Source organism: Lutjanus erythropterus, chromosome 10, assembly GCF_056507025.1.
Source record: "Lutjanus erythropterus isolate fLutEry1 chromosome 10, fLutEry1.hap2, whole genome shotgun sequence".
NCBI lineage: Eukaryota > Metazoa > Chordata > Actinopteri > Lutjaniformes > Lutjanidae > Lutjanus > Lutjanus erythropterus.
In genome coordinates this window covers 20,508,467-20,530,644 of record NC_139326.1, presented here as the reverse complement: position 1 = coordinate 20,530,644, position 22,178 = coordinate 20,508,467, and the positions used below count along the sequence as shown (strand labels likewise).

Genomic DNA, 22,178 nt, shown 5'->3' with positions numbered 1-22,178 from the left:
CTCAAAATGCCTGATTCATTGGTCTGTCACCCATATGATGGCTATTTTGAAGGCCAGAATTATTTTTTTTCTATTCATATTTGACAATCTTAAGTTGTATTTTTTAGTCCCTTCAGGAGGTTGCAACCCACTCAATATTTTATTACTTAGTAGTTTCTGTTTCTTATTGACATTTTTGTTTTAGTCCTGAGGCCTTTTTGTTAAGGTTACTTCACAACTCTTTGACAACTCAGGGTGTGCTTTTATTCTCCCTGGAACAAGTTGCCTTTGATTTTTAATAAATTATACAAAAAATGTGCACCCTTTTTTTTGGCAATTTTCATTTGCTCACACAATTTAATTGCAATAAAAACTAAAAATATCACATGCATCACATTTTTTTTAGGAAAAGCTGCTGTGAAATCAGGCATTTTAGGCTGCAACAATCACAAAAGAAGCCCGTGAAAATACTGGAGGGACATTTGAAATATTATTACACTGTCACAATTTTTATGCTACCAAAATCTAGGATGTTTTATTATTATTATTGTTATTTGAAAATTGTTAACTAAAGCTCTTCTTTTACAGACAATGATAATGAGAAGAATTATAACATTAATAACAATAGTATGCATACTTGTAGAACCTGAGCACAATGCTTCATTGTACATGTTTCATGCTAAGAGCTTCCAAATCTAAGTGTAAGATTATCAGAGTATTTAACAACCTGCATCTTTTTGAACAACATGTGGCAGATAATATAGATTGTAATAAAAGGACAACATCACACTAACCCTAAAGAGAAAGAGGTTTTACTGCTCTCTTTTTTAAAGCTGCTGAAAAGGTACACATGCTGAGCAGTGTTTGCTTTTACATTTTACAATGATGCCATGTTGTATTTAGAGCAAAATGAAAACTAAACTTTAGTGACACATGGAACATTTCAAATTTAACCACTGAATATGTTTTCTGATTGTTGCAGGTCACTCATGAGGACAACCTGCCATCTGAGATTGTATTCACAGTCAAGGTAGCCCCGTCTCATGGCTTTCTCCGGCGTTTTGTCAAGGAGCGCTACATCGGAACCAAACAGTCTCCTGTCAAGACATTTACCCAGGAGGACATTAACAGTGGGAACATCCAGTACGTGCAGGTGGAGCCCAGCAAAGTCAGTGACACTTTCGTCCTCGATGTCACCAACGGGGTCACTGATGTCAACGACATTAGGATGTCTGTTGACATCATCCCACGCCTCATCCCACTTCAGGTCACCAATATCACACTGAACGAGGGCGCCTCCAAGGCACTGACCCAGGAGCTGCTCAAAGTCACCAACCGACACTTTTCTGGAATCAACTTCCTGTACAGTTTGACTGTACCCCCGCAGCATGGTCACATCGAGCACTCCAGACACCCCGGAGTACCCATAACCTCTTTCACCAGGAGGCAGGTGAGATATTCTTACAGACACACTTAGAAATGTTTTTTATTGTTTCTCATGTCCTTGCTTGTGTTGTTTGTTGTGCTGTTTGCTTTTGTCTTGTTAATCTGTGATTTAATTTGTCATATTTCTGCACGTGTCTGTGTTCTGCTTTTACTGTAATTAACATGTCTTTATCATTCAAAACTTGTATCTTGACTTTATATTGATTTTAGGTCATTGCCGGGGACTATGGATGAAAATTATTCTGGCATATTTACAGTAATGTTCATTCATATTAATAAAAGATAAAATACTGTAGATGCTACAGAAAATTAGAAATAGACTGGCAGTTGCATTGATGGATGAAAATTTTATCTAGTCTGGCAGTAGTATTTGTCATGCCCATAAGTAACACTGAAGACACAGATGTCACATCTTTCATTTTACAACCACGTAATGATTTACAGGACAGAATGATTTCTTAAATTTACAGGCATTTTGACAGTGAAAACACTGCTGCTTTTGTCCACAGGGTCCTCCAAAATCAACAACATATGAAATTTCCTTGTGGTAGCTTTAAAGGGACAGCACACCGCAAAATCAAAAGTACATATTTTTTTCTCTTACTTGTAGTGCTATTTTTCCATTTAGACTGTTTGGTCTGAGTTGCAGAGTTGTAGAGTTGTATCATCGTAGAGATGTCTGCCTTCTCTCAAATATAATGGAACTAGAATTTTCTACTAAAAAGAAAGTAGTTCCCTCCTGAAACTGCTCACAACAAGGTCTACAGATTATCTTGAGTAATCGGCTCATGATTTCTTAAAAGAAACATTGCTGTTGAATTTTGAATGTATTTTTTTTGCACTTTGAGCACCACAAGTTGAGTGCCATTTAGTCCCATAATATATGGAGAGAAGGCACACATCTCTACAGCTGAGATCTCCAGAACTCTGCTGCTCACACCAAAACTATCTAGATGGATAAATTCCACTACAGGCCACAGGAAATATATGTATTTAATATGTGTTTTTGATTTTGAAGTGCACCATCCCTTTAAATTACAAAGGTTGAGCAAAGGAAAAATAACAGTATCCTGGCTTTACCAGCTTTTCATCTCATTTGACAGCTGACCGTCATATTTGTTCTCGTAATTAATTTTTACAATTTTACAAAGCAGTAATGTGTTTAGTTTTTGTCCTGATACACATGTTGTGTCATGAAATAAGAAAAGATAGTGACCTAAAGGTCACAAGTCATTACAGCGTTTTGTACCTCTGTGTTTTGCATAAATGTTTACAGTTTTAATCTCAGGTTCTCCCTAATAATTTGCATCTTCTTTAATCAGGTGGAACACGAATTCATTTACTACGTCCACGACAGCAGCGAAACCTTAGCTGACAACTTCACTGTGGTGGCCAATGACACAGGCCTGAGGAAGCAGAGTGCACCCCAGACGGTGTACATCCAGGTTACAGCTGTCAACGATGAGCCTCCTGTTATTACAGCCAACAGGGTCCTCAGGGTGAGTCTGCACTGCTGCTCTATATTTAAACTCTGGACTCTTTTTTTTTTTACTAGCAGGTCTGGCACCATAGCTTACTGTCAGACAATTTTCATGTGGGCAGTGTTGCAAGTTGCCACGGCTGACTGGATGAGGGAAACTATGTTTGCTATGTGGAGGAGGGTCCAGGGGGGCTGGCAGCACTGAACAGACGTTGACATACATTTGGAAGACGTGTAGGAAGGTCTGTTCTGGTGTTAAGTTTTCAAACAGAGTCCCTTAGTATGAAAATAAAGCACGGCTTTGGAGTGGGTCGGTTGCCAGCGATGCTGCTTCAGTGAATTGACGAGGGAGCTGCTGTTTTGCATAGTTTGGGTTGGCTGGAAATGATTTCTAAGGCTTCTTATGAATACAAAAGAGTTTAAATCAAATGGAAAATAAACCCCAGGCATTACACAGACATAAGGTCTTGCCGCTGAAAATATGTCCCTTGAATTTAGTCTCATTTCACAGCATCCGAGTGTTGAGTGACATGATGGCACCGCCTGGAAATAGCAAACACTGACACCACACGGCTTCAGTTCAGTCCAGATTCATCTACTTCACATCTCTCTGCTTATACAAAGAAACCCTTCCCTGTGTGTTCACTCCCTGTCAGTGAAAAGCACTTCTACTCATGTACATGTCGAATATGTGCGACCCATGTGTCTCAGTGTGCTGAGCAGTGCTGACTTGTGCTCTGTCAGCTGGAGTTGGGAGAGGTCCAGCTGGGAGGAGAACGTGAAGTGTAGGTCTCTATTGTCTGTGCAGCTTTGCCCCAAATGCCTCAAATTCCTCTGGGATCCTGTAGATTCAGAAAAGAGTGACTTCTAAAATGTGTACTGCCCTGAAAAACACCAGGAAGCCAGTATAATTCAAGTAGTTTTAATCAGAAACTCTGAGAATATTTGTGGCAAGAAGCTGTTTGTGATCTTTGGTGTCATTGATAAACTGGTCTGCACATATTGATGATCAGTTTAATCTGAATGTGATCAGTAGGCATTACATCTTTACGTGAAAATGAACTGGACTCTCACTGTCCACAAGGTGGCTCTCTGCCACTGCACTTCATGTTGGGTCTCAAACTTTAGGAGCTTTTAAGAGACTTACAGTCTTCTTACAATCACAGGGTTATTTATTCTCTCATATTCAAACAGCTTTGATGTTTTCTGAATCAATATTTAAAAGGGCTCATCTTTGTTTTTGAATTGTGCCACAGGAATTATATTTAAATGTTATATAAGCTTGTCAAATCCTAAATAAACCCTAAGACAAGCATGCAATAAATATCAGGGCAGAAGGAACAAAATAAAATCTACAGTGAAATGCATAAATCTGTATTAAAAATATGCTATTCTTTGTCTATAATGTCTATACTGCAGAATCTGCCAACATGTATAAACTGAAAGTAAAAACTAGAAACCCCCGACAAAAGTCTTGACTTTACAGTTGTGGCAGTAATAATTGAAAAGCATTCAACCTGTTTTTGTTTGTCTGTGACAGACATTTTTAAATTATAGAAATTAGCAATCTGTGGTGTTTTTTCTGATATGTAATTTAACATCATTTTATTATGAGGATTGTAGCCAGTTATGCTCCACTTATCCCTACCATAGACCCATTTTTGTTTTTTTAGGAAACCACAGGGCAGATATCAGGTCAGCAGTATATCAAAAATAAAAGTGATATACTGTATTTGAAAGCTGGGAACCTCAAGATTAATTTGAGATGCAGTTTATGTGTTTTAAGTTTTTCTAGTCATTAATCTGTAATAAACCTTGTGGTTGGTGAGACACTTATTCATATGTTGAATATAAGTAAGGGGGGTTTAGAGCATTTCTTTAAAGTATATTTCCCATTCCCATCATGTCCCATAAATTGTTGCGGCAATTTTTGGGATGATACCATTTATTACACAAATTTAGTGCAAAATCTGACCATTCTGGCCTCTCGAGAATTGATAGAAGGAAAGATAGGTCATTTTATACAGTGAGGTCAAGTTTCAAAAATGGTCTCATTACAATCACTAATGGCTACTATGGGAACTAACATCATCACACATGAATATAATTGGGCTCACTGAATCCACAAGAGTCTTTCCAGTCAGTAGCAATTTATGCAATTCTAGTATTGTTTAGTATGAAGAAATATTCAATAAAAATTGCAGGGGTTATGCTAAAAACTACATGGGATTAGTATAAAGTGGCTGTGTATTCAAAGCGGAGACTCTTGGGTACACATAGAAGCCAATTTCAGTTAAATATCTTGAGGTCAGAGGTTAAGAGACCCATCAAAATTCAGCCTCCATTTGGAGGACTATTTAGCATCTCCTCGACATGCTAGCAGGATGTGGTTGGCACCAAAAAAGCATTCTAGACAGTAATGACAGTAACGTTAGCTGAGGACATGGGCGTCCTAGTGGAGTTTAAGAGGTTTAAGTGGGACTAAAATTGATCATTTTGAGTCTCCTGAATTATTTATCTTATTTTATGATCTTCTGACAAGAGGAGAAAAGCGATTTAAAAACAGATCTAAGAGAAATAAATTGTGCTTCAGAGATAAAAACACAAGTTGATTAAAAACACCTCAGCAAATAAACATGAAAACAGCTGAGGATTGACAGCGAAGCCGCATGGGAATTCACTAAAAGCTGATCAAAGATGTGAGTTTGTTTTGTTTAAACTCAACTGTTGTCACCATCACTAAAGCTGCAGCCTGATGAACGGAGGACGCCTTGTTACGTTTGAGGGATTGATCTCGACTCCATGGGGGCTGTTTGTGCAAATTGATCCCATGTGTGTTTTCTTTGAATGTGGTGAGTCACACTGATGTTGTTCAGCAGGCTCATCCAATCGATCCTGCTGTGACTGCTGGCTAAATGGGAGATCAGTGGAGCTGCAGTCACTTTCTGCTAGATGAACACACACTCACATGTGTGTGGCACCTGTGTGATGTCTGTGGTGTCCCATGTGGTAGGTGGATGCAGTTTATAGGTGCTAATTGAAAAAGTACCCCATGTTTCTGTTCCAGTAACACTTACAGCTGAGTGAGATGGCGGCTCACTACCAGTTACACCTCAGCAGCTTTCAGATTGATAATTCTCGGGGAATTTTAGGGCTATTTAAACTCCAGTGAGGCTTATGAATGTAAATTACACCCTCAGATTCTCTCCTACTATCATACATCATATGATGTTTGTGATAGGCTACACCCCCGCAGCTGTTTCGTGACAAAGTGAGGAGTTCATTTTGCAAAAACAGATGAACATCATGCTTAAAATGAATAAACTAGCACAAGTTTGATTGATATTCCCAAGAGTGTACAATAAAAAAATAGGATTTATGTTTTTTTAATAAATATTTTATTGGAACAAGCCAACACCTGTTTAATTTACATTTTTAAAAAGAAACATGATTTTGGGAAATCAATAGAAATTAAAGGTTGTTGCACCCACTTCTCCTCATGCTGCACTGCCTGTGATCACCGACATTTCTCACATTAACCAGCTTTTAACAGAGCAGTGGTAGAAAATTTCCCTTCAGAATGATAGTTAGTGTATTAGCTAGTATGTGTGATCACACCCTTAATATAAAATGCTGTGAATCTTGTGGCAGCACTGTACTTACGTTTCAGCAGTTCTCACAGGAAATTTGCACTCAGTTGTTAAAACAGGTCTGCCTTTAATTTGTTTTGCACAGGAGAAACCACTCTAGACCAAAGCCAACTATTAACATTTATTGTGACCTTAAAAGGGATAGGTTGCCCAAAAATGAAAATTCATTATCTACTCACCCTCATGCTGATTGAAGGTTGAGTTTAGGTTTTTTTAGTCCACAAAACACTGCTGGAGTGAGAAAAAGAAAAACAAAAAAGCCTTCATACTGTTCAATCTCGTGTAATCCAAGTCTCCAGAAGCCCCAACATGCCAAGCTGACTTGAAGAGGTCATTTAGCCCATGTTGTTAGCCTGAATCTTCAGTGTAGCTCCTTAGCTTGGAGCCACGTTCACCTGTGTGAGCACACCATCTGATTTAAGTGTGTGTGGTGTCTGCACATGCAGCATTTTTGATACCAAAAAAAAATCCTAATGGCTGAATTCTCTGTAGCTGTTTTAGTTTTCAGGGTCCTGGTATTGTGCATGCTGACTCACTGTCATGGCTTCAGGGGCCGTCCACACCAAGACGTGTAACTACAACTATAAAAATACCATTGTAAAAGTCATTCTAAGTCAATTGTCCATACCGCATCATAATTTTGTGTTAGACAAATATATATTTTTTTAACTATATTTTTTATAGTTAGTTATACTTATAGTTTTTGGTTTTATTTTAGAACAATATTTTTCATACTTTAAGTTATAGATCTCAGTGTGGATGGCTTTGTCAGAACCTGTGTGCAGGACGGGACTGTGTCATGTTATGCAATAGCTGCTCCGGCCTGGACTATAGATGCTCATCCTTTGTTGTCAAGTGTCTGCGCGGTCCAGTAGCTTTGTGTTCTGTGTGTCAATGAGTTCCTCTGTTCCTTCGCGTTAGCTCGAGGCTTTCGAATTTACATGGAGGCAAGACCTTAACTGTGCCTAGTGAACACTCTGCTGCAGAACATCCAACTGTGTTTACTCTCTGCATGGCTATATTTAGTCCTGAGATGTCCTCCATTTGAATTATGTTGTTGAACGTGACTTGAATGAAGCTCAGAGTGACATTTTTCCATTGTTATGGTCTTGGCGTCTTTAGGTGCCTCAGTTAGGAATTGTTTTGCAGCATTTCTGCTTCGTTGGATGATAAACTGTTCAGTGGAAAATGACAGGAGAACAGAAAGCGGGAGAAAGACATGAAATAGCCTTGGAGACACCGACTCACGCACTCATAGCATCCTGGGTGCATTGTCTATGGTGATGAATGACCAGGACACAGCTGTTTCCATTGGTCTTTTATGTGTCTCACTTCCTCTCTAGTTGTATTATATCAGTGCAGAAAAAAGTGTTACAAATAAGTACATGACATAATCCTGTTTTGTCCTACAGACAGTTTTATTTATTATTTTTCCCAGAACATCTGAATTATTTGGATTTATTGAAAGACTGGCATCAACAAATGGACATAAGCTGCAATGTTACGTCTTTCGCTCCGTTGTATAACAAATTATGACAGTAATTTCATTCTGTCTATTAACATCAATGTCAAAGTCACATTTGGTTGTCAAATAATGTTAGCCTCTACAGCATGAACCATGTCAAACAAAACGTCTCTGTTCCCGTGTTCCTGGAGGTCTGTTTTTTTTATACCTGCCGTGTCCTTGTCCATCTTGTGTTCAGGTTTGGGTGTCCTCAGTGACAGAGATCAGGCCAGAGGATCTGAGAGCGCAGGACCTGGACTCACCCCCAGAGGAGCTACACTTCATGGTGACGCCGCCCAGCAATGGACACCTGGCCCTGAAGAGTGCACCCATGAGGGCAGTGCTCAACTTCACCCAGGCACACATAGACCAGGGACAGCTGCTGTTTGTTCACAAAGGTAAAATCATTTTAATCAGGGTTTTTTTGTTTGTTTGGTTGTTGTTGTGTGGTGTTGTGCAAAACTGCACCACTCTTTTTTTTTTTTAATAATTGTCAATTGGTATATATTTTTCATGTAATTGTCTTTTTGCTTTTCTCCCCATCTTTCATCTTCATCAGTATCTTCTGGTACGATGTTTATTGTCATGCACCACTGTACCAGGGCAAATTCCTTATATGTGAAACCTACATGCCAATAAACCTGATTCTGACGCCAGAGGAGCCAGAAGGGACAAAGATTTTGTTTAGACTGTAGGCAAATCAGATTTGTTTTTCAAATCACATTGTTAAGACAGACTGTCCACACTGTTATTAGCAAGTGATCAGATCAGATTTGTGTGTCCAGACATCACCAACCTTTCTGCCTGGGTTGCTGTGGAAACACGGAGGGGTCAATAACTATGTACGCTGGTGACACAGCTTTCCAGTGCAGAAGAATTAGACATGGAAATCCATCATCTCGCCCTTAAAACAATCACGCTGTCAATTCGTGGTGCAGAATTCCTCCATCACCAGACAAATTGGCAAATTGCGTTGCTCAGCCACTCAGATGTACTTCTGTTACTTGATTTGATGTTGTTGTTTTGTGTGGCATTGCGAGTCACACAAAATACACTTTGGAATCTGATTTGAGCAGCCAGACCAGCTGAACTGACTCACATCTGTAGAAATCTGATTTGAATCAGTGTTCAAACCACCTCCAAATGTGTGTTTGATCTAATATGCAAAACACTTATTTCATGTGTTTTGTTTTGTTTTTTGCCACGCGTACTTTGTAAAATAAATTGAGCCGCTCAAGTCTGATTTCAAAGTGTCTTTGTCACTCAAACTGCAACACTCAACAACAATGTCAAATCCAGAGTGACAGGAGGGCATCAGAGCAGCTGTGCAGCTGCTACTAACCCAGTGGTATGCAGGACACAGAGAGCACCAGTCTGTGGACAGACACTGAAATAAATTGTCTGCTGGCACTTTGGGAGAAGGTTTCTGTACAAACTTTCACCACTTCTCATGCTTCCATGTTGCATAGCCACATCACCAACAAATCTGATTTGCCTTTAGCCTGAAAAAGCCTTAATAATAAAAAACAGATGTGTTGTTTTTTATTAAACTCTTTATTTTGCATGTATACAAACAGCATAAAACACACAACAAAAGTGAAAGTTGGTGCTGGAGAGATCAAGAGGGCATATGGTGGACATCCCCCCAGATTACAAACTAATTAAATTATAAAACTACTAGTAAAAGAAAAAACAAGGTAGTAGCACAAATAAAAAAGAGACAGTCAAAAGCAGCAAAACAGAAAAGTGAACACAATAATATCAATGATATATTGTAAAGATTCTTGTGTTTATATGGAGACAGATAGAGAAGAGGAGGACTATCTCCATATAAACTAGGCTGGATTTCTGGTCACCTTCATGTTTATAATTTATATATCTGTATACTCAGTGCTTAATATCATTTATCAACTTTCAGCTGAATAAAAATTACAGTCATATTTTGCCATCCTATTTCTGCAAATTGGAAGTAGAAACTAACAAAAGGAGATATAATGTTTTTGTTTTGTGTGTAGGAAGGTTTGTCTCATGTAATATTATAATATCTGCTCTGATATATATTGATACTCGAAATGGATTCTTTTTAATACTGTGAGACTGATTTTACTAATTTTCCTAAAGTCCTAACCTGTAATTAAAAGCTCCAAATGTGACCTTCGTATGTAATTCAAGATACTTGTTGTTGTTGTTCCTTTTTTGTCCACTAGAAGACGCTGTTGACACTTCTGAATGACTTCATTTGCCCTCTACTTGTGTCAACTTACAGTGAACCTGACAACAGGGACGATGTGCAGCTGTCTTCTTTAGTGGCTGAATTACTCTGATACAGACAGACTGGACTGAAATCCAGCTTTAAGATGATAACGTGTTGTAGTCTGGAGGCTCTGGTGTAAAATGGTGGGATGCTTCTGTGAAAATTTTATTATGTCAGATCAGGTTTCTGCTTACTGGTCTGATTTTTATCTGCTGTACTTGTACCACCAGGAAAGGTTTTAATAATGACGTGTAAGACACCCACCCCACCCTGCGTGTTTAAGAATGTCTCTTTCTTTTTTACCTACATATATACACACACCGACATTAGTGTGGACAGTTGATTTTAATGGAGTATTCCCTCATTGAGAATATTTAGCTTGCATTGCAGTTTTTCTTGAGACCAGAATCAGGAATGCTGATATGGTCCTTTTTTATCTGTATTTTGCAGATACCGGACGCAGCTTGTTTGTAAATCCGCTGCGGTCAAGAACAAAGAAAAGAAAGAACAAAAAAAAGCATGTACTCACAAAACTAAGATGCAGTCTTTATTCACTCCGGCATCTAACAACTTTGCTTCAGAGGCTTCTTGACAGTTTGAGCTTTTGATGAAATTGTTCTGTATCATTTTATTTCCAGGTGCCATGTCTGGAGGATTCAACTTGCAAGTCAACGATGGTGTGAACTTCACTCCCAGGCAGATCTTCAGCATCACCGCCAGAGCTTTAGTCCTTAGTTTGGAGAAAAACCGTCCACTCAAGGTTTTCCCAGGTAAATATTCCTTTTGAGTGGAGCCTCATCAATGAAGGAGGCTGGAATTCTACTTAATTTTAATCATTTTCAACAAATCTCATGAAAAAAACAAAACCAACAATGTGCTATAGTGCATCTTTAGTCTGTGGCACTCTTCAAGAGGTATAACTTTAAAAAGAAGCCACAAAGATATATATATTTAAAAAGTTAATTCATTTCTTAAAACATGTGGGCACTGCCAAAAATCTATTTCTAGTCGACACTTTAGTCAATGAAAGGAAGAGATGAAAACGAGATCTGATGTCTTAATGTGGTGGGGAGGTACAGGTGCATGTCTCTTAAACTGTGCAGAATAGATAAATTTAACAAATTTAAATAGGCTCATTGCTCATTACTTTTGTCTTACCTGAAAATAGTGGACAGCTGCAGAGGAAAGCAGACATGGCAGACAAAAGCAGCCCAGTCTATGATTTGATGATTTATCATATTTAGTCAACTAAATCTACTAAAACTAAAAGCATTCAGATGACTAAAATATGACAGATATTTTAATTAGAAGATTATGACTAAAACAAAATCAAAATATGCTGTCAAAAATGAACTCCAGCCAAGTTGTTATATAACAGTTTCATTCTTACACAGGCTGCATACAACCTTATTTTAATTTTCAAGGTCAAAATGCTGCCAAACTGCACCGGTTTTGACGTCATCTTTGTCCCATTTTTAACCTTGCTGGTTTACTTTTGAGCATTAGTGCCCACCTGCCAGGGCCCAGCTGGTGAAGGGTGGCAGCGTGACGTCTTGGATGCAAATGTTATTTGGTACATTAGCAGAATATTAATAATTTGTTTAGCCAACTAGTACCTCTGGTTCCGACTAGCAAGATTAGTAATGTTAAATCGACTGGAGGGATAATAGCACACATCCCTAGTAAGTATATACAGTAGGACAGCATTAGTGGGATTGATTTAAGAAAAAAAATGCCAATGTATTTTTTTCCACAGCTTTATTTCCAAGAAGACTCTTTGTGCAAATTAATCCAACATTTTGTTCAGAACAGAGTCACACCTCCTAGAACACCTTGCATAGTGTAATATGTTCAGACAGTCTTTGTGCAAAGTTACAACAATTTAGTTGTTATTGTTATCAAACAGACAAAAAATAAAGAAAGAATAAGGCACACAAGTAGAAATATATGTTAATAAATAAATAAATAAACTTAATAAAATGAAAAAGTAAATCAAATCAAGTAAATGAAGTCACTGAGCAAAAGACTAGAACAAATCACATTCAGATATAAGTACATTGGGTGTTTTTGATCTTTCTTATGTATTTTTTGAGTAAATAATATTAATTTCTGATTCCATTCAGCAATGCCCCCATTTAGCTTAACAACATCTGTGTATATATTGTTTTTTACAGTGAAGGAATGTGTCTTCCAGTGCAACAGTTTGTCTCACTGATGTGTTTGAACAACAGTGGAGCTCTGTGGCACACAAAGATAAGCTGGAACAGGTTTTGTTTCCATGAACGATACTCTTTACTCAGATGAAATCATTGATGGTTGTAGTCTTGTGATTTGTTATCTCCACACTTAGTCTTTACAGAAATATGTCCTCCACATCAGCATCTAGATTATCAGTACACCCTGGTTTCATACATCCACACTTTCCACCTGTGCTTATTTTTTCTTTCTTTTTTTTAGTTGTGAATTTTGGTTTCTCTTTTATAGTCTTTGTATGACAATGAAAGTATGCAGCTGCCTCCTTAAAAATGAACTGAAACATCGTATTTTTGTCTGTGAGACTTTTTAGATGTATTATTAATATCCACAAGCAAAGTTATGACTTCCTCTTTTTTGTTTCTTTCGTCAGGGCTCTGTTGAAGGTGTTAATTGCGTATGTTTGTGACATCTCGACCTCTCATTTGCTGTATTTTATAAGATTCAACCTGCTCATATTTACAGCCTGACTGAAGTCTGCCCATGATCCCTTTGGTTAAATAATTCAGCACCTTTCCCAACAGTCATTACTTTATCCACATACCAGACTGGTGAATCAGCTGCTGCCATTGCTTAATGTTTTGGTGTACGGTATGGTACTTTTAATACTCAGATGCTAAAAATAGACTGACTGGGTGTCGTCTGTGTCTGCAAACACATTTCAAGGTTTTCCGAGATTTCCAGTGGTCTGGTTTGTGAGCTAGATGGAAAAGGCTATTGTGAGGGCAGCAAACTGCCAACTGGCACGCTCTGCTGAGCTTCCCAGCCACAGGGTGAGTGGGTACTTGAAAAGCTGTGCCACTGTCTGTCTGAGGCAGCCCTGTTTGTGCTTTGTGCCAGGCGAGGCACAGGGAGAGGGGGGGTGGGGGTCAGCAGGATGGGAGCTTTAACTGACAATGAAGGGTTTTGATGGGGTGAGGGGTGACATGAAACACTTTTACACTGTGGAGGTGAGATTCATGTTTTTCCTCTTCTGTGCAATGTGCTCAAATTTCTATGTGCTCATCACAAAACTGTGCAAAGACTCCTCGCTAAATGGCATGCATCAGTAAAAAAACAGCATTTACCAGAAGGCATTCTGACAGCAAGTCATTGTGGTGCCTGCAAATAACGCATGAGACTTGCTATAGTCGTTCTTTGAAAGTTACTTATAATTCTGTCAAGCTCTTCTTGAACATAAAAACTTAGTTACATAATGTGATGTATTGTTACTGTGACATGGCCACAGTGGGAATGTAAGGGCAGCATTTTGATAGTAAATAAGTAGTTTGTGTTTATAGTTGTTCTGAATAGCCACACCGAAGTTGGAGTAAAATGCTGACATCATACTAACACAGCACTGTAGGCTAGATAATATCATGCATGCTACAATGACTTAGCTAACTTGGCTCAGCTTTTATGGCATGGGGACAACATTTTTTTAAATTGGTCCAATACTGAGTGAGGCTTCTGCAGCTAACATCATCGCAGAACAGAACCTCAAAAAAAAAAACTCACCAAAAACATCTTGCCACAGCTCTAATAATCACCAACTCTGATTGTTTGGTTGAAATAAACCCTTTATTCACCACAGTAGATATGAAAAAGTTCTGGCACAGCACTTCTCCATTCACCATTTCTGCAGCTCCTCTGACCGACCTGCGTCTTGCTCCTTTCTTGATATTTTCACATCTAACATTCTGAAGCAAAGGTTTATTTCGACCAAAGAACCAGAATTGGTGATTGTTGGAGCAGTGGAAAGACTAACCAAGACATTTTTGGCAAGTTTTGTTCGGTTTCTGTCAAGTATGAATGAAGCTGACGGTGACGATAATGTTAAAATTACAGTTTTGAAAAGGGAGTCTAGTGGGTTTGGCAAGAGTAATAAAACAGCTCTTTCTGGTTATACAAACGGTGTTTTACTCTTTCTTTAATGTTGTCAAAATAACAATATGATCCTGTCAGTGGCAGGTGTTGTATCTACATTGTGCATCTGTTTGGCATCTTATGGCTGCAGCACTCTTCCTCAGTAATGCAAAAAATTGTTTGTGTCCCTATTCAGCACTTAGGCGCAAAAACATGAGAAAATAAGGCCCAGTCTGAAAAATACCATTACCATTACAATTTAAGGTAGGACTGGCTGCCTGAAAGGTGAAACCCAGGGTGGAAAGTTTTGCCAAACACTTGGCACGCTACCCTGAACTGTTTCTTAAGCTAAAAAAAAAGCTTCAAAAAGGCCAATCACGACATGAAGTGGGTGTATTACTGTAGGATAGCTGGTTTCAGAAAGTTACAGAAATGGACACCCAATTCCAGAATCAGAAAGATGTGATGATGATGGTGGTGTAGGAGTTCTGAAGCTGTTCAGCAACCCTAGCCTCAATCATACTCTATCATGGATTCTCTCAGTTCCATCCTCCAGCTCTATTCTTCTAATCCTTTTTCATCATTATCAGTTTCAAAATGTATTATTATCCCTTGTGCCTCAAAAGTATGAACTTCAGACAGTGAATATTTATGCTGTGTTGTTGTTTTTCCAGTGCTTGCAGCATGTTTCACACAATACTTGGTACATTTTTCTCACTTTTCATGCATAGACTAAACAACATAGAATTTTGGAAAAACAATTGTTCATGTAACATATTTTGATCAGTTCCTGTGGCCATGTACACATTTTACATGTATTTAAATCACCATCACAAAATGCTGCACAAATATCTGACAGTATAACAAAAACCCATCCTGCACAGATTTAGAGCAAGATAGCTTTTCAATGTAAAAAGACAAGAAAGACTATCTCTCCCTCTTCCTATAAGTGGGAAATTTCCCATGAGAGGCAGACATGAGATGGTGGGAGTGCTCACGACAAGTGATGAATGAATTTCACTGTGCTTCGACCCTCTATCATTGCCTTCCATCATTTATCAGCAGTCTTTTTTTAGGATCCTGATAATCCTCACAGTGGCAACAGAGCTATAGAAATCTATGAAATTCATCTTTAGAAGAAAAGAAGCTCTCAATTCCCATCATCTTGTGGAGATGTTTCTCTTTACATTTTCCCCAAGTGGAAGATTTCTTTGCCTACGAGGAGCTGATCCACTTTTAATTTCTTGTTTGGATTTTATGTAACACCCCGCACTGCAGTTGGACAGTGCTGTAAAACGTCTGCGATGTCTGCAGTGCAGCTTTAATTCGACACATCAAAGGAGTCTCATCGGTCTATTCCCGAGCTTGTTTTGCATAATTTGGAGTCAGAAAGATGTGAAACGCTTCCAGAGGGGAAAACTTGCAACATTTGATGAAGCCACACAAGAGTTTTAACAGTGCGGTCACAGCTGAACTGAATACCAGACAAGAAAAAACAATCCTCTCAACAGATACAGTTTAATGATCAATTATCCATGCCTCTTCATCAGTATTGTTCTTAATTCTGTTTCACGTCTTTCTTACAGGTTCTTCTACACCAATCACAAATGAGGATCTACAAGTAGTGACCAATGACGTCAGCAACACCTCCAACCGCATCATTACATTTAGTGTGATTCGACATCCAAAACTGGGGCGTCTGGTGACGAGGCAGCCTGATAATTCAACAGTGGACATCAATACTTTCACACAAGACATGGTGAGCGAGCAACTGGAGGTCATATCAACAATTTGCTCTCATTTTACTTGCAAATATTTTAAAAGGAAACAAAAAGGATGTTAAGTAGTTTAATGGGATACTGCAGCTTATTTGTGGGGTTGTTAGAGATACTTATTAATAGTCAGTGTATTACCTACAGCAGATGCTGTTCGACATGCCCCCACTTTGGAGAAACAGAGAGGGGTACCAGCATAGAAGCTAAGCAGTGTACTGTTGTGGACAGGGTCAGCACCAAAACCTTGCCGTCAGACAGCGTATTCTGTTGGGAAACTGTGGTAATGTAAGTCAAATATCACTTTCTCCAAACCAACCATGGAGTTTGGTTGGTTTGGACAGAGCGATATTTGGCTTGTATATCGTGGTGTCCCATTAGAGGAGGCTGTCTGATGGCAAAATAAAGCTGTGAAAATATTCAACATATCGTGTACACTTAATCTGATATTGAATTTTTTTAGTTGGACTTTTTAACGTGGCTAAAATAACTTTTGTTGCTGACCCTGTCCACGACAAAACATTGTTTAGCTTCCATGCTGGTACTCCTCTCTGCTTCTCCAAACTGGGTCCATGTTGACTGTTACTATAGCTAGTACATTGACTAAATACATCATACAACTCCATTTCAAATAATTCAAATTATCCCCTTAAGATTCAACATCACAGTTCATCCATTCATGTGGAAAGTTTCCAGATTTCCATGAAATGAATAATTGATGTCCTACATCCTCATTCAGGAAATTGACTTTGTGCTTCTGTAGCTGAATGGGACATGTAAGGCTTTTATGTAATCAATTATTTCTGATGGACGGTGATACTTTGTGTACTTTACTTACTGCTGAACAAAGCAGATTTGATAATGATTGATAAAATCTCATAGTGATGTCTTTCAGAATGGTGAAGTTCTGTTGAGGTCTCTGAACTGTTTATACAGTTAATTAAATCGTCAGACATTCACTTCAGGGATGGCTGATCACGTTGTGCAAATTTGTTGATGTGAATTTATTTTGGGTCGTGGTTTGCCTGAGGATCTGTGCTGTTTTTGTACCTCAGGTGGACAGGAAAGAGGTTGTGTACATTCAAACCCCCATCGATTCAGTGGGCTGGGAAGCCATGGACTCAATGACCTTCTCTGTTGCATCACCGCCTACTTCTCTGGACAGCCAGACCTTCAAAATAGACATTTCTTATGAGAATACCGGACCTGAACACAACACAGTCCTGCTTGCAAACACAGGTATGAACTGGGCAGTACAGTGATGTTCTTAGCTATGATACTAATACAGTAGAGATTTAGAAATCCGACATGAGAGCGTAGACAATGAGAAAACTCTGGTTGCTTGGATTTCTCTTACAAATCAGTTTTAAGTCCAGCTTTTAGTTTTGTTTCAGCTCGCATGGAACCTCAACAGAGGGTTAATGAGAAAACGGGGTGGAATGGAGTGGTTCTGTTGGTACCATCCACAACTTACGCCAATCAAAATGCAAAAATAACTCATGGAAAACAAACTGAAATGAACTGAAGTGGACAGTTTAGTTGAAATGGGGTTTTAGGTTGCCATGCCAAGAACTGCTTGGATTAAGAAAAACACTTACAATGCTGTTGTTTATGTTTTAACAATATTTTCCTTGGTGATTAATGTAATGTTTGCTTGGTGCTAGGTGCTGAGGTGACAGAAGGGGAAAGTGTCGTCATTGATGAATCCAAGCTGGATGCCACTAACCTGATGTCCAAGCTGCCGACACCTCAGCGGAGCTCCCACGAGGTCTGGTTCCAGGTGACATCTCTGCCGCAGCATGGTGTTATCGTGGTGGGTGAGAGAAACCTCACCAAGGAGAAACCTAACTTCTCACAGTTCATTGTTAATAAATACGGTATCACCTATAAGCATGACAACTCAGAAACAACTCATGATTCATTTGTATTCAGTGCATGGCTAAATGCTAAGGGCCAAACAGCACAACGGCCTCAAGATGATGATGATGTTGTTGAGGAGCGTTTTAACATTACAATCAGACCTGTAAATGATCAGCCACCTTTGCTTAAAACCAAAGCCCCAAGTTTGAGGGTGGTACAAGGAGATACAGTAGCTCTCAGGCCTGAGAATCTCAAAGTTGAAGACTTGGACAATCCACCTGATGATATTAAGTTCTCTGTGATTAGTAAACCAAACAATGGTTACCTAGCTCTTGAAGGTAGTTTGAATGAGTCGATAGTGGCCTTCACCCAAGCCCAAATCAATAATGGGAGCGTCTATTTTATCCATGATGGAAGCTCTGTCTCAGGAGTGTTCTACTTCAGTGTCACAGATGGCCATCATAAACCAATATATAAACTCTTTAACCTAGAAGTGACAGAAATCACCATTTCTCTGGTCAACTACATGGGATTGACACTGGAGCAAGGCAAGACCTCAGTATCACTGACCCAGGACAACCTTGCTGCTGAGTCCAATGGGAAAAACATCACCATTCACTACCAAATTACAAGGCATCCAAACTTTGGCAAACTTCTGAAGGACAACCAAGAGGTTACACAGTTCGAACAGGAGGATCTACAATCTGGAAGATTGTCCTACCATATGATGTCCCTTTCCTCTGCAGAAGACAGCTTTGAGTTCACTGCCTTCACTTCAGAGGCGAACCTGACAGGCCAAGTGCTTAACATAACGGTCACACCTTTGATCCAGATTGGCAAAGGTTTGAGGATTCCTAATGGGATCGCTGTCAAACTTAACACTAGCTTTCTTAACGCCTCTGTCTTGGCTAATATCAGTGACAGTGACCCTGTATTCGAAGTGATCTCTCATCCTAAGTATGGGAAGGTGGTTCAGACAAAACCTAAAATGCCCAGGAAAGCTGTACCAATTCAATCCTTCACCTTTCGGGAGGTAATGCAGGAGAAGGTATCCTTGGAGCTCAATGCCAACATGACTGGAGTCGAAGAGCTAAATGACTCACTGGTGTTTGTATTGAAAGCCGATAACATCCAACCTGCTAAAGGGGAGTTCCACTTTACAGTTGTGCCATATGATCCAGCACTTTTTCCAACCACAAAGAGTCCTGTCCCAACCACACCATCTTCCCCTCAGACACCAAACCAGACATCCAGAAATGGAACTGCCTCACCAGTCCTGTCAACAGCTTTCCATTCCACCCAGCAACCAAGCAAAAATCAGCAAAAGTTCAAGGGTCGCAGCCGCTGGGGAAACTCCAACAGAACTAGCATTTTCAGTACGACTCTTGGCAAACCAACACGTGGAACTGAGGATTTTCCCTTTAGGAACACACCAGTTCGTGTAGAGTCCTACCCTCAAAAAACCTCCAATCCTCTCCTGGTTATCTTACCACTGCTGGCCCTGCTGCTGCTTGTAATCATCTTTGTAGTCCTGGTTGTTTATCTTCGACACCACAGGCAAAGGAAGCAGAGCACTCCTGCACCAAAGGAGCAAGCTTCCTCTGGTCTTCCCAGCAGCCAATCCTACCAGGGTCAAACTCAGAGGAGTGCAACAGTTCCCACAGTGACAGTCACTCCATTAAACCACACCTGCCCAGGTAGCCCTGTTCTTGACCGGTTAATGACATCAAATCATGGCTCAGCTTATAACACGATTGATTCAAACATGCTCATAAGCTCTTGGAGTAATGGTTCCCCTGCATCATCTTCCCAAATTATTCAAACTACCACTCCCACTCTGCAGAAGAATCAGTACTGGGTATGATCTGCCACCGAACAGCACGTTGGAGAATACTGTTACAGGTCTTGATATAAAATTGAAATTTGGTCGTGTACTTAAATGAAGCTGCAATAAATAGCTACCTGTGGAGATTACTAGCTTATAACTGCATTAATCAATATTTTTGTATTAGTACTTAATGAAATTACAGTGTCATGTGTAAGGTTACACTCACAGTGACAAACTCAGAATTATCACCCAACTCTGCAGTGTATGTACACCCGTATGCACATGAGCCATATTTCCAGCAGCAGCACAAAGCAATCACCTAGTGGCAATCAAACAAAGTTAGCAAGGTAGCAAGCAAGCTAAAGACCAAGGTTTTTTGTCAAGAGTTGGTGAAACTACAGGGATCTCTTTATGGCCAGAAACACAGCACCAACTGACCCTTCCCAAGTCACTCCCCTTTTCACTCTTTGGTCCAATAACAGTTGAGCAAGTCTGGTACCTGCCTATACTTAGAGATACTGTGTGTGTGGCTCATCTATGTTGAAAAGAAAACAAAGTTATATCATGTTTCTGGGGGACCTGTAAAAGAGACATCCAGTACATCTTAAGTTAGCTAATGTTAGCAAAATTCAAACAAATGAACTAGCTAATCTACGTCAATCATTGGCTACCTATTTAGATCTGATCTACATCAGTCGTTAGGTAGCTAGTTATATTTATCTGAGTAAATTTAGCAATCGGCTAGCTAACCAGTTAGCTAATCTACAAGAAAGGTTAGCTAATCTACAGCAATTAGCTTGATAGTTAGCGTAGCATTTTGGTAACATTATGTTAAGAGAAGAAGCTTAAGATCTGACTGTATACTGTCTATGTTGCTTGTACAGGTCCTACAGCAACATATTTTACCATCTTCAAATTTTGATTTTCTTTTCAGCATAGACGAACCTAGCACATAGCATATCTAAGTACAGGTAACAGGAAAGAAGAAAGCTGACTGAGGTTCTGCCAAGTACAAATCTTGCTCAACTGTTATTGGAGCATAGAGTGAAAAGGGTTTAATCTGTAGTCAGACAATGAGGCGGTGTCAGTGAGCTTGTTTCGAGTTTTTGTGCCCAAAAAGTGATTCATGCAGCTTTAAGGGTGGATAAAGAAGAAAACCACTATGGCCAAAGTCTTTTGTAATACATTAATCAATGTTGGGACATCTTTGGGTTGTCACACAATCCACTGAAACACTGATTTACAATCCAGCACTGACCGTTGCTGTATATTGAGTTGGTGGGACAGACTTTGTTCACTTGAGCATTTACCGAGTGGCCATCATTGTGGTAAGTTATAACCTATGTTTGGTGCCTGATGTATGTTTAATCACTCATATTGTTATCTGGTCCTCATGCACGTTGAAGTCTTCCATTATGAATTATGATCGTCAGAATGGAAGATGATGATTTTAATAACAGCTTGAAACTGTGAATTACTCTAAGACTGAGAGACACTGGTATAAAGATGTCTTGTGAAAGCATTTCAATTGATTGTGCAGATTTTTTTATTGATGTTATGTATTATATATTATAGTATAGCAACTTTTTGTAAACTCAGGTATTTTGTTAAAGTCATTTACTTCATGTTACCATTAAAGAGGGTTGCATGTATTGTCAATAACTGAGGTCTTTGATTAACATTACAGGACTGAATATTATAAATGGTCATAAATGCTTCTTAGCGTGGCTGTATGTTGGACTATTGTTTTTTTATAGCCCTGATCAAATCACACTGGTTAAAATATTGACACTGTTTTTCTTGGTTGTTTTTTTTTAAAATTTTACTATGCACAGTAGTATTTATATATTATTTTCAACAAATGTGCACAAAATATCATCGCACTGATCTTAAAGACTAATCAAATCTACACTGTACTCGACCCGCCTTCACCTCAATGACTAAAATTCAAATAATAGATATACTCTGTAATTTATTCCGATTCCCCTCATATGGGTGAGTCCACCTGCTTTTAAGAAGATTGAGCAGCTAATCGTTAAACAGTCTCATTAGTCTGAGAATGACTGTCTGGTTGTTAGTCTTTTTCCTGTTTTAGCAGCAATTTCTAGCACAAGGAGTTCATCTTAAAAAATACTGACAAATATTTTATAGAAAAATTCCAAGAAACTGAAACTGTCTATGACTGAAATGAGTGCTGGTATTTATATTGATTATTTAACACTTAAACTTTAATTTCTGTCATCAGATTTTTTTACATTATCTACCATACACCTTGGTTATTTGACACTATAATGATGTATCTACTGT

General features: G+C 39.0%; 1 protein-coding gene across 1 annotated transcript in view; it reads left to right on the top strand.

Annotated features, from left to right (window-relative positions):
- cspg4ba (chondroitin sulfate proteoglycan 4ba) overlaps positions 1-21,607 on the top strand; it is a 36,126-nt gene extending 14,519 nt beyond the window's left edge. The window contains exons 4-10 of the mRNA XM_084728617.1: positions 962-1,429; positions 2,748-2,924; positions 8,259-8,457; positions 10,952-11,083; positions 15,998-16,170; positions 17,239-17,422; positions 17,848-21,607. Coding sequence (XP_084584743.1) covers positions 962-1,429; positions 2,748-2,924; positions 8,259-8,457; positions 10,952-11,083; positions 15,998-16,170; positions 17,239-17,422; positions 17,848-19,907 — 3,393 coding nt within the window. The 3' untranslated portion in view covers positions 19,908-21,607. The remainder of the gene's footprint in view (positions 1-961; positions 1,430-2,747; positions 2,925-8,258; positions 8,458-10,951; positions 11,084-15,997; positions 16,171-17,238; positions 17,423-17,847) is intronic.
- Positions 21,608-22,178: the final 571 nt, after the last annotated feature.